General features: G+C 33.8%; 1 protein-coding gene across 1 annotated transcript; it reads left to right on the plus strand.

Annotated features, from left to right (window-relative positions):
• The first annotated feature begins 11,548 nt into the window (after window positions 1-11,548).
• On the plus strand, window positions 11,549-13,050 carry LOC140007051 (uncharacterized). Its single transcript, XM_072049746.1, has 6 exons — window positions 11,549-11,647; window positions 11,752-11,856; window positions 11,970-12,198; window positions 12,296-12,537; window positions 12,640-12,846; window positions 12,936-13,050. The coding sequence occupies exons 1-6, from the start codon at window positions 11,549-11,551 to the stop codon at window positions 13,047-13,049; spliced, it is 996 nt and encodes a 331-aa protein (XP_071905847.1). The 3' UTR covers window position 13,050.
• The last annotated feature ends 1,059 nt before the right edge of the window (window positions 13,051-14,109 follow it).

Consider the following 14,109-nt stretch of genomic DNA (forward strand, 5'->3'; position numbering starts at 1 on the left):
TTTCGTTCTCTCAAATCAATTTGAAGATCGTGCCTAAAATGGATCAATGAGATTCTAACAGGTCTAAATTGGATCCCAAGTAACACAAATATTCTCATTTTTTGTTAGGTATTATAGATGTTAATCTCATCCAAGACCAAAGTTCAAATCCGCTTAACCAATCCCTTTAGCATGATTTACCTATTAAAACTCGGGATTAATTACCACCGCTACACAATCATAGATAGACTACGTAGTCACCATGTTAATCAATGTACACGACAAGACCTATTGACACATGTTGCACTGCTTCAAACGAAATATACTTTGTGATATTAAACTTTTTATTATATCCCTTTAGCATGATTACGATGTCGTTTAAAATACTAGAAGACACAAAAAAAAAAAAAAAGATAAATTCTAAACAAACACCAAACGCTGAGAGTAGCATGCTTGGATTGAATGTAAGAAGGATGATATGCTTCCAAACCCACATATGGAATGAACGTTTTCCCCATTCCAAGGCTCTTACCGTGTTGATCAGTTTTGAGTAATTTTTCATGTAAGAGATGAATAAACAAATGGGATAATTTCAGGAACCTCCCTTGAGGTTTCTAATAATTTCACTCACCTCCCTTCAAGTTTGAATAATTACACTAACCTCCCTTCATGTAATAAAATGACTATAATATCCTTCATTCATAAATAATTCCTACAAAGAAAAAAACCCTACAATTACAACTACACTTTCATTTTAAAGCAATAGTTGCTACACAAACTAAACTCTTGTTCTATCTTTCTGACTCTCTCTCCTACCTTCTTTTTCCTGCATCTCATAATTCACTATTTTTTCGCAAATAGATCCTCTCTCTTTTTTTTGTTTTTTATTTTTTATAAGTATTATTGAATTGAAATTGCAAAATGACAAGTTATCTGATCATATTTGTTGTCAAACTAAACAAATGTGAAAAAGATGGCGGTAATACAGAATACATACAAGAAAATGAAAGTGATAGCTAAAAAGGGAATGTGGATTAAGGAAGATTACTGTATTATATCAATTGTGTAAAAAAGAATTTTGAAATATAAATACTGCAATCAGATTTGCCTAGAGATATGGGATGTGGTCTCTAGTGTTGCTTTTGGTTGGTCCATGTTGAGTATTCTTGATGGATTACATTATTTTAGCATCAACAAGGTTGGATAGTGACATGGGTCAATTCAAACATTGAATTTAGACCCCAAAAAAATGAGGTTAAAGATTAGGTTGAACGCAAATTTTAATTTTCATAGTTTATTTGCATGGGAAGCTTTGGGGCGTCAATAGTAGGCTATCAAAATTGTGAGAATATGAGAATTAAGGTGAAGTGGTTTATTGATTTTGTTAGGGCGGTGCTTATATTGTTAACAATAGTTGCAATGTGAAAGAAATTTATTAGTGAGTTTTTCGCCCTTCTAAGTAACAATGGGGTATTTTAGGATTTTTGAGGACAAAGTTAGTATGTTGGATCTATATTGTTACTGAAATGCTAATCATATGGGAGGTAGGTGTAATTTTTTAAATTAAAGGAGAGCTTCCTGCAATAGTTAGAAATCTCAGGAGAGGTTTCTAAAATCATCCCTAAACAAAAATGCTATCTAAGTTAAAGTGAGAGGAACACAAAATAAAGACATGGGCGGCGTTGAAATTGAATGGTGTTTTCGGGCTCTAAGTCATCGAGATGTGGACATGGAAGGAAAATAACAAAAGAGTTACGTGAAACGTTTAGGAAATTACATTAATTTATCGTTGCAAATGGAGAAGTTGCAGAAAGTCATTAACATATTTGTTTGATTTTTATTACACTGACAATGTATACACAGTCAGTATTGAATTAATGATCACTATGAAAATTTTGAATTTGAATTCCAATTTTTAATTGTGTCATAGATTCAACGATGATCATATATGCACTCTTAATGTATAAAAGATTTACTCTATTTATATAAGTTGTCCATTTGATCACATAGCTTCCTAGGAGGAGGAGGCATATACATAAGGTTGGATTTATTATATGTGGCACAATCATTCATGACTTGCGGAAAAGCTTTGGCTAAGTTTTAACTACAGGAGAGGCGTGACCGGAGAACATGCATTTCACCACGCCTTCTCTACAACTACGCGGACGCAATGGGGAGGCCATGACAGTTGACATAGAACAGTTGTATTTAGTCAACTCTTTTATGTTTGATCCAGAAATTACTTAACAAGGAAACAATTCCAAGTACGTAGAAAAGAAAATAGTACTCCTCCGTCCCAAAATATTTGTCATGTTTTTCATTTTGAAATGTTCCAAAATATTTGTCATATTACAAAAGTCAAAATTATTTTTAGTCTCTATTTTCAATATTGTCCCTTCCTTTATTTATACACATCTTGTATTCAAATTCAAAATTGAAATTTGTTGGGGGGATAAAATTAAAAAGAGAAGTACAAAAATTACAATCAAGATACTATCCTTAAAAAGTTAGGTTCTCGAAGAGTGACAAACATATTGCGACGGAGGAAGTATAAACATTACATTTGTTAAAAATAAAAAAAAATTACAAAGTTGCTGGTGGAAAAGATGATTCCTCATTTCCAACCATATCCCTTGTTATAAAGTGGAGACGCGGACAAATTTGGTGAACGGGCCATAACGTGGAGATTGACAATATATAATTTCAGCCCTCAATTATTGCAGCTTTGTCATCTAGTTAAATTTGTTTGCTTAGTGGACTATATGCGAATTGAGGAGATTTACAATGTTGATTCTTCAAATTCTTTTGGAGATTTGGAGTTCCACTGGAGGAAGGAGAAGTTTTTTTTTCCCCTCTAAATTTTTGCTTAAAGTCTCTTCATGCTCATGACTGTTAAGCAGCTAATTAAGACCAAGGTTGCCATTGAAGGCCATGGGGAAACTTCTAGGGAAGTTGCAAGAAACGCCTAGGAAGTAGACGGGTATGCAGAAATAAGGGAAGAGTTTAGATTAATACTCGAGTCAGTGTTCCTCATTTAACTAAATATTTTGAAATGCTAGAAAAGCAAAAATCTTAGCCCAAATTTGTTTGCATGGATTGGAAGTTGAGAAAGATGACAAGAAAGGCCCCCAACACTAATGAGATAATAAATTGTCATGTAGAGAGATGAATGATTGAGAACCCAATTAACACTAAAGAGAGAAGTTAAAAATGGAGATATTGATTGCTGTTCAATTGTTGACAGGGAACACTTTCCCCAACTTCATACATAGATGTGTACATTGTAATAGAAAAAGAAGACATTACTGGGAAGGCTTAATTAGGATATAACATGCAGTTGGATTAGGGAAATCACTTATACAATTTCAAGCGGAGATAGGAGAAGCCGATCAATGTTCATAAACATTGAGAACTGTTGGATTTATAAACTATAAAACAAAGTTTAGCATTTGTTTGACATGAAGAATCTTTCTTCAATCCCATGCTTGCACCGTATATAATGCCGGGTCAAATTTTCCTTTCTTTTAATATTAGCGAAGACGACAATAGATTTGGTAAACAGGCTATGTCATGGATATGTACAATAATGTGTCTCTTTCTCTTTCTCCTCCTCCTTCTTCTTCTTCTTCTTCTTTGTTTTATCTATTAAATTTTTGGTACTTTCTTCTCCTCCTCCCTTTTTTTTAATCTAATCAATTTCTGGTTCTTTTTATTCTTCCTTTGTCTTTTTTTTTTTTATCTATTCAAAATTTGGTTCTTTCTTGCAAAGCGTGGAATTAGGAAGGCAAAGAAAGTATAAGAGAAACAATAATATATCTCATCCTTATTTTCATTACAGGTGTACCAACTCCTATGTGGAAGTCCAATAGAACATCATTTTTTTTTTCACAAATTTGAATGATGTATGTTTTGATTTTGGAAATGTTGAGTTTAGGAAAATTTTACAGTTTGATTAACTTATATGCATATGAAAAGTCTTTGAAAAGGAAAAATTCAACTTTAATTGATTTTCTTTCTTTATGTCTATCCCTTCAATGTGCTCCACCTTCTTGTGTGAATTCTAGTGGACTCCAATGACAATTTTATTAAAGAATTGTGCAATTTCTGGCATATTTTTTTACTAATAAATGAAAGTTAATGATAGCAATTTATGCCTATCAATGTTGCATAACGAAAATAGAGTACGCCTGATGTGATCCATAGTTCGATCCTATTAAGGAACACATTTATAATATGGTGTGGAAATTTAAGGAGGTCAATGTAATTCCACATACAACAAAAGAAGTGTGTGCAGTTTAATTTACAGTTCAATGCAACAATTCTTCTAACTTAGATTAGCTTACAAAGACAGAGAAACTAAAGTTTTGTAATTTAAACTTGGAGCACATGATACAGAAAAACATAGTAAGTAATTTTGGCAACTAGTGGCCATCTCTGAGGACTCCTGAAAATTTATGAAAAATAATATTCTTCTCTAGGTGTTTCGTTGGCTATTATCAATTAGTTGATTGGGATTGACATTCTATCATACTGAGTTTTATACGAAGTATTTAAGGAAAAATTGGAGAGTTAAAAGTTACATTAAAGAGAATTTAGTATTTATCCATATAAAATATTGCCACATCATTACTCCATAAAGAGGGTGATGATCCAACATACTGTTAACTAAGATGAAAAAACCAAAGACATGTAAGAAAAGTTTTATGTGTAATTTTGAAATATTAATTGTGCAATAGAGGCTCACATTGTCACAAAATTTGTCATCCAATTAGTATTTGGGAACATGTAATGCAAGTTCTTGGCCCGCAACTATATTGATCAGTAATATAGCTAAATGTTCTTGGCCCGCAACTATATTGACCAGCTCCTTTCACTAATAAATCACTGTTACAATCAATGTTGTCATCAGCTGTGGTTCCCCTCTCCATTCTCCTCATTAACAAGCAGAAGCCCATTGAAATTCCGACTCTGATCAGTCAGTGCTGCCACCTGATCTTGCATCTTTCTCACATGGCCTCCAACCAAGAAAAGTTTCCGATGCCTCTCCTGTTGCGCCCTTCTTTGCAACGCAATGAATTCATTCTCTAAATTCTCTACTTCCTCCAGCCAATTTGTTACCTCTGTTTTCCTTTTCTTTCGCCTGGACAGTTCGGCTCTTTCCATTGTCTCCTTTACGTCAGATGCTCTGCAAGTCAATGCCTTCAGGTCCCTAGCCAGCAATTGCGTATCAGATCCCAGACTGAAGTAGCTTGTCCCTGTATTCACCGATAGCTCTGCAGCCCTTTCTGTTGCTATGTCCTCCTCCTTCTCTTTAAACTTGCCGAGTAGACGTATCATTCAGCTATAGCATTCCCAATGATGTGCAGCATCATATCCAAAACATGTTGTCATCTATCAAGAAAAGCGCAGACAATTCTCGAATTAGGTGCAAATTTGCAGCAAAGTAGACCCCTCAAATTGTTTACTATAACATATTCCTTCATCATTGTTATTTGGAAAAATATCTGACAAAAGTAGTTTTCGTACCTTTTTTTCGTTAACTTAACAGAATTGTTGACTACATCAAATTTGAGTACCATTCCGTATGCCCTGCCATTTTGGCACTTTCATTTTTCAGGGCATAATGGAAATGAAAGCTTATTTTGATTTTTAAAAAATCACAATTTAATTTGGAAAATAGATACAATTTAATGCTTGTCAGCTTTGGGATGTCCAGTCATTTATAACATTCCAATAACTTTCATGGGATTTACTGCAATAAAATGGCTCAAAAAAATTATTTGTTAAAATAGCAAAATAAATGTGAGATAGGAAGTAGTTAAAATTTGTAACTGAAGATGAATATTCTGAAACTGAAATCCTACACCTTTTTGGTGGAATTGTTCTCTTAAACTTGGTGCCTAGAAGTCCAAATTCCAGTTCATTTGAGAATATGGATTTTCATAGTGCCATGGAGTTATGATTGGACAAACACAAACTTACTCTGTTTGGGCCTTGGGGCTAAACCATTTGATTAGTTGTTTGTTAGTTTCATAAAAGATGCTACACTTTAGTAATTCACCACAAACCCAAAAAGTAGACCAGTAGCTGATGGGTAACTCATGAGTTTATTTCAGTTAAGCCCAGGAACTTGCTACATTCCCTTCGGATAAAGGATTTAAGATTTTCCTTTAAAGGTTAAACCTTGTTTCAGAATTCATGAGAGAAAAATATTGAGACGTAAATAATTATGGATTTATATCACATCTAATTTAACATATGAATGTACACACCTATCAATGGGGCATCTATTAGTCAAACCCCATAATTAATTAGAGCAAAAGGAAAAACCCAATTTTTAGTTCATGACCCCTTTGCCTTGTTTGGCATTATAAGACAAAAAATATGATGACGTTTTACTTATTTGCATTCTTAGTTTTTCTCTTTAGGACTGGAGAGTAGTTGCATTCTAGACTTACATCTCACTTTCTATCACACTATTCATCTAATTATTTTGTCATATAATTTTACATGCGACACATCGTGCTTAATTTGTGAATAAAGCATATCATATATTCATATGTTACGTGAAAAAATAGAGTAAAATGAAAATTTACATAAAAAATAGGATTAAAGATTTATAATCTCTAAATTGTGTTGATCTTGATCCCTATCTTTTGATGTTTACAAAACAAATGGATGATACTAATATCTCTCCAAGAAATATTTTCAGTTATGAAGTTATGAGATTCCATGAACAAGTGCTATTGAAAGAAGACAAAGGTTGCTGAAAGCTATCGGACGCTCAAAAAGACTGCATCGGATGTCCGACAACCATTGAGTATCTTCGGACGCAGAAAACCAGCCTACCGGACGTCCTAAGGAATTGAAGAAAAATTTTCAGTTTTACATCATACCTTCGGACGCAGAAAACCAGCCTATCGGACGTCCGAAAGAATTGAAGAAAATCTCTTAAACTCTCTGCCTGCTGTCGGACGCATAAAACAGGGCTATCGGACGTCCGACACTGCCAACGGATAGTTGACTGTTCAGCTACTTTCTATTTTTTGGAAGCATTTATGAGACACTTTCTTGGCTCTATATAAATAGTGGTTGGTCAGATATTTCAAATAACTTTGGCACACTGAAGATACAAAGGATCTTGAGAGATTTTAGTGAGAAAATACTCTTCAAAGAAGATTTGTAGTCTTAGTGGTGTGAGGTTCATTGTAAGCTTTTCACACTACAAGAAAATTGGTCATCAGTGACAACTTTTCTCTGTGACGAAAAAAAGTTGTCACAAAAGTGGATCCTTTATTGATGACTTTCTAACTCGTCACAAACCTCTAATGGGAGCCAACTCATTTATGACGACTTAGAAAAGTCGTCACTAGTAAATTCCCGCCAAGATTTAGCAAGAGCGCTGGAGTGTTTAGAACACACAATAGTGACGACATTAAGAACATCATCACTATTGCTTGGCCTATTTACAGACGACTTTTTGTTGTCGTCACTGATCACTAAAAAAAAAAATTATTAGTGACAACATTTTGTAGTGATGACAATAAGTCGTCACAAAAGGAGCTTCTTTAGTCGCGACACCTAAAGTTGTCACAATTGAATCAAAGCAACTAAATGTTTAGTGACGACCCGTTATTTTCGTCACAAACTACACTGCAAGAAATATGGTCATTAGTGACGACAAAAGTCGTCACAAAACGTGGTTGTTTAGTGACGACAAGGAAAGTTGTCATTATTGCTCAAAGCAACTAAGTCTTCAGTGACGACCTTGAAAAAGTTGTCACTAAAATGATCTATATAGTGACAACTTCTAATATCGTCACTGTCACTCTACCGATTTGGATTTAGTGACAAGAATTAATCGTCACTGTTTAAAGTACTTATTTCTAAGTCACTTTCATTAATTCTACTGTGTCACCCTAACTTTTGCGATTTAGCCTCAAATGTTGTAAAAAATTCCATTAATTCCATTATGATACCTTAACTTTTACAATTTAGCCCCATATGTAGTGCACTGATTTCTTTAATTCTATTATTACTCCCTAACTTTTGTAATTTTGCCCCATATGTAATTCACCAATTTCATTAATTCTACTATGGCACTCTAACTTTTGCAATTTAACCCCCATATGTAATACACCAATTTTATTATTTCTATTATGGCACCCTAGCTTTTACAATTTAGCCCCTATTTTTTATTAGGAAATTGCGAATGGTATCTTGATAAACTATGCATAAATATTTTATAATTTTCTCAAACTTAAGTAATAATTTGTTATAAACTCTAAAGATATATCTTTCATTACAATAGTTATAAGGCAGGCAGGTCTTTTTATCAATGGAATAAGAAATTTATGCCAGATTTATCCTTTGTACTACATGCCAAGTAGTATTAGCAAAGGAATAGCAAAGTACTACAAAGTAATTAACAAAATAGCCTTCAGGGAGTGTAGTTTATGGGCAAATGAGCATTATTTATTCAAAGTACCAACTTTTTATAGGCATTTTACTCTCAAACATATAATTTATGATAAATTTATAAATGTTTGTAAGTAAAATTCAAAAAGTGTTATACTGATTTCTTACAAAACGAAAACTGGCAGGTTATCTTTTCAACATAAATTAAATTTTTTTAAAAAAAGAAATGGCCCATAAAGTACTAACTCTTTGTGGGTTTCCTCCATTACATGAACAAATATTCTACTTTTTATGGGCATTTCACTCTGAATCATTTAATTTATGTTAAATACATAAATATTTGTAAGTAAAATTCAAAAAGTGTTGCACTAATATTTTTATGAAAGGAAAACTGGTAGGTTTTGTATTTAACATAAATTAAATATGTGAAAGCAAAAAAAAAAAAAGAAATTACCCATAAATCTATGTCTTGCAAATCTATACTAGTAAAATAGTTTCAAACAAAATTAAACATTAAAATAAACTGTAATTTATACACATTAAAATATCTGTAATTTATACACATTTTGCAACTACTACTTTGTGTTTTCTCTGTAATGAATTTTTTAACTATTGAGAACTTAAGTTTTGTCTTGCAAATCTATACTAGTACAATAGTTTTAAACAAAATTAAACATTAAAATAAATGTTTGAAAAAGAACAAAAGTACATTTATCACTTGCAGTAATGTAACAAAATTTTCTCAACCATTATCAATATTTTCACAAAAGTATTAAAAACTCGCAATTGACAATATTAAAAACTAGCAATTTAATTAGTGACGACTTTTCTTGTCATTATAATCTTGAATAAATTAGTGATAATATTATGTCATCACTAAATTTTCTTTGATTTTGACTTAACAATAATGTCTTATTAATAGCATTTGATTATTTTTAATGAAAGTCTGTTATAACCATAGAATTTGACTTTCGTTATTTTCAATTAATGATGTACTTTAGTGCTGCAATTATAAAAAATTGCAGGGCTAAAATATTTGCAAATTATAAAAGAATATTTTCACTTATATGTAATTAACAAATTTTGCCACCTATATTGATGAAAATTTGTGTTTTTGTACTAAAAAATAAAGAATAATACTATAGCAATAAAATCTATGCTTCAAACCAAATTAAAAATTAAAAAAAAAAGCATGATGATTGGTCTCAAATGTTGGGAAAATGATTATTTTTATTGAAACTATGTTATAACCATATAATTTGAGTTTAATTATTTTCAATTACATGATGTTCTTTAGTGCTGCAATTATAAGAAATTAGTATAAAATATTAGCAAATTATAAAAGTACATTTTCAATTATATGAAATTAACAAATTTTGCCACCTATGTTGATGAAAATTTTTATTTTTTGCTAAAAAATAAAGAATAATACTATAGCATTAAAATCTATGGTTCAAACCATATTACAAATCCAGAAAAAAACATGATTTTTGGTATCAAATGGAGGGAAAATGAGTGAAGTCAAAATTTTGATCAAATCATAGTGAAAGTGCCGCGCAACAAAAACAATATCCAAAGCAAAGCAAAGACCAAAGCAGCGGAACACATTCTGAAAACAAAAGCAACGGAACACTTGGTCTGAGTTAAAGCAACGGAACACTTGAGCAACACAAACTTTCATCGAGCTGAAACAAACAAGCTTCTGCACTGAGCACAAAACAGAGCTTCCGCACGGCACCTGATACCTTCACCCACACAACAAATCCGTTCTCTGGCTTCTCACTAGCATCACCATGGCTGTCCAGCATTAAAGGGCAAGGTTTTCATTGGAAAGGTTCCTTTTTCTATCTCCTATACATTTTTCCCAATTTTTCCAAATCCCTAATATTCTACAATATTTTTTGCAAATTTCTGCCCAAAATCTTTTAGCAGCTCTTGATTATTAGATGCTATCATAGCTCTCCTTTTTTTTTTCCAATCTTTTGCCCCCTCTATTTATGTCGAGGAAGAAAAGGGGGATGTCGGCAGGGGAACGAAGGAAAAGACTAAAGTTTCATTTGGGGGCTGGTGATTGAGGAAGTGAAACCAGAAACAGAGAAAGGTCTTGGCCTAGAGGGGACACAAAGAAAATACAGAGCAACAGCCGCTCATCGGCCATCACAGCGCGCAATCTCCATAGCTGCCGTCACTCTGCTCTCATCCAATTTCAGCCGCCTCCAAGTTCCACCATGGCACCTCCATTTCGTGCGCCGCCTAGCTGCCTAAGGCATCTCCCCTTCCCGCACGGCCTTTCTCTCTCACTGTCGCTCCTCGATTTCATGTTGCCACCCACCACCCACCACATACTAAATATTTAGTTTTCCATTTTTAGTATGAACATTGAAAAATCTCAAAGCATGTTAGCCGTGCGTTTCTTCAGTGCCAACTTCATGTTTATTGCTAACGATTTTAGATTGTATGCTATTGTATGTTGTTTGGACTGAAATCTCTTGTGTTTTGACAAATTTTGAGGGGCTAATTACAGTCCCAATTGAGCAAAAATTACTGGATCCTTCTATGCCCATGTACTGTTTGTTAAAATGCCCGAGTGAAGGTCTAAATAGAAGATTGATGCCTAATCTGCTTGGGGAAGATGATCGTTTGCTTAAATTTACAATTCCGGTCATTCCATTTTCTTTTTTGTAATTTAGCCCCAGAGTTCCTGAACTTCGTAATTTGACCCTAAAACATGCATAATTCCATGATTTGGTTGATAACGAAGAGGCTTACCAAGAAGAGTATCATGAAGATTTGATTGGTGTACAAGAAAATCTTGAGTTGGTCAGTTTGAAGAGAGGAGATGTGCAAACTGAAGAAAGGATAGAGGCTGGTGCTATGTTTTTTATAGAATTGTCAGCTAGCCGTGCAAGGCAATTGGATGACAATTTTATTGATAATGATGAGGAAATTGAGCAACAATTCAATTCTGAGGATGAAAATGAACAATTTGTACAAATCGATGACTATGAATCAGATTAAACAATGTTGTTCATTGAATTTCTTAATCAAATTTTTTCTTGGGCATTTTTTCTGTAGTTTATGATATGTTGTCATGGCTGCTTGTATTGTTTACGATTTTGGTAGTGCTTGCGTTATATGATTATGTAGATAGATGGCTGGACCGGGGAAAAAGGGAAAATTTACTTTACGACAAAGTCGGGATGCTGGGCGAGGAAATGTGGAGCAAACTGAAGAAAATGTAAGCTGTCAGGTAAAGAAACAAGAGTCATTTCCAGATATTTTCTTTTTTCCTAAACTAGCAATTATCATCCTAAACTAGTTACTATTGATAAGCACATTCTTATGTTATTGTAGCAAGCTAGTGCACCAAAAAATAGTGCAATTCCCAAGACAAGCAATGTCACTGAACCTGTATTAACAAAAAAGTCTTCTAGGATCCGTCTATTTGATGAATTTGAGGTTAGTTATTATTTTTTTCAATCTGCCATTTAGATAAACTGGTTTATGACAAAGCAATTGATTCAACTTTTACATGTCGCTGTATAATGGTGGCTTAAATTGCTGGATTATAGATTCCTAGTGCATCCTCTGCTAGAGAAAATGCTACAAGAAATTCAGGTATACAAGCTGAGAGTAGACGGATTGCTGAAAAATCTTCAGGCAATGGAATGACATCACAAGAAGCTGCTGGGATGCAAACTAATAGAACTCCTACTTCACAGCATGTTGGATCTAATCAAGCTATTGGTTGTGAAAGCAATGAAACTGAAAGTATGCAAGACCTTGAGTCAAACGGTTCAGGTATGTCAGTTTACGTGTAATTCTACTCTAATTAACTAATTACTGCCATGGCTGCTATTGTTAGCACTTATGGTCTTGTTTACTTTGTATCTACTAGACCAAGTAACGTTAAAAAGAAAAAGAGGATATACGCGTAATATTGCACTATCAAATGAAAAGAAAGCTGGAAAAAAGGTGAACATTACTGTTTCTGAAATAAGTGGAAGACTAGTTGGAGAAGGTGCTCAGCGATACATTTCAGAGGCAAGCTGCGTTATTCGAAAGTATGGCAAGTGGAAAGCACCTAAATGGGGCAAGCTTCCTAAAGATGATAGAGATCAACTGCTAAGAATTACTAATGTAAGAATCTGCTATCATAGTATTTTTTGGTTTTCTAGACGCAATTTAAATTAGTCCATTAATTTTTTCTGATTTTGATATGTCCTTCTATTTTTAATTCAGAATAGTTTCACTTATGATGGAGGAGAGCATGTGAAACCAGCTTTAATTAAGCAATTAAATTCACAGTATAGAAGTCGACGTTATAATTTTCACATGCTATTCAAAAAATGTGGCTCTAAGGAGGAAGCTCTTGCACGTCGACCAGAATATGTGGAAGAATCAGATTGGATTTACCTTTGCGATTACTATTGTAGTCCAGAATTCAAGGTATGTGTAGCACATACTTGTTAATTTGCTATATACTTTGCCAATGTCTCTTTTTTTATCTAGATCTGAGATAGAATTGACAATTGTAGGCCTTAAGTGAGCGAAATAAGCTGAACAGATCAAAGCAGCAAACTGCCCATACAGCTGGAACAAAATCATTTTTACGTCATAAGGATGACCGGGTCAGTAAACGTGTAAAGTAGTTCATTTATAATGTGTGGTTGGGTTATTTAACCTGTTTTGCTAATAGGAATCTAAGGAGGGAAGGACAGTTGGACCAATTGAACTTTATGACATGATACATTTTAGTCGAAAGAAGAATGCTATGGTTGACGAGACATCAGCTGAAAAACTGGTAAGAAAAATATCACTTTCAACTGAATACCAATGCTTCATGTCTCTTATGCATATATCAATAATAGCAAACCTGTGATTGTAGAGCAAAATGAAGGAGTTACATCTAGAAGCTCAATCTAGTGGTGTAAATCGAACCGAAGAAGACATCTGTATTGAGGTGACTGGGCGTATAACTGGATATGTACGTGGTCGTGGACCCTCCAAGACTAGTTTAATTACACAAAAACTTGCAGAGATAGAAGAATTCAAGAAAAGGGCAGAACAAGCTGAGAAACGATCAGTTGAATTGGAAGTTCAAGTCCAATCTCAACAGTAGCTGATGCAAAGGCTTGAGAATCAACAAGCTGAAATGCAAAACCAGCAGCTTGAAATGCAGGAACTCCTTAAGGCTTTACGAGCAGAATTGCAGTCCAAGAACCAAGGCAATGGAAATGCATCTGGTAGTAATAGCTGGTAATGCATCCTTCTCATACGAATAATTGAATTACAATACTAATGTGAATTGTTGCTATTCTGATCCTTTAACTTATTGATTCTGGGGCTGATGTTATGCATCATTGTGGACTGTTTTTGATAATAGCATTTTTTGGGGCTGATGTGACCTGTTTTTGGGTAACTTGTGGTCATTGTGGACTGTTTTTTGGTAATAGCTGGTAATAGCATTTTTTGGGGTTGATGTTATGCATCATTGCGGACTATTTTTTGTTATAGTTGTGTAGTTTATGGTTATGGTTATGGCTGATCTGTAGTTTTTGGTAACTTGTGGTCACTGCGGACTGTTTTTTGGTAATAGCTGGTAATAACATTTTTTGGGGCTGATGTTATGCATCATTGTGGGTTGTTTTTTGTTATGGTTGTGTAGTTTATGGTTATGGTTGTGGCTGATGTATAGTTTTTGGTAACTTG

Source organism: Coffea arabica, chromosome 5e (assembly GCF_036785885.1).
Source record: "Coffea arabica cultivar ET-39 chromosome 5e, Coffea Arabica ET-39 HiFi, whole genome shotgun sequence".
Classification (NCBI taxonomy): domain Eukaryota; kingdom Viridiplantae; phylum Streptophyta; class Magnoliopsida; order Gentianales; family Rubiaceae; genus Coffea; species Coffea arabica.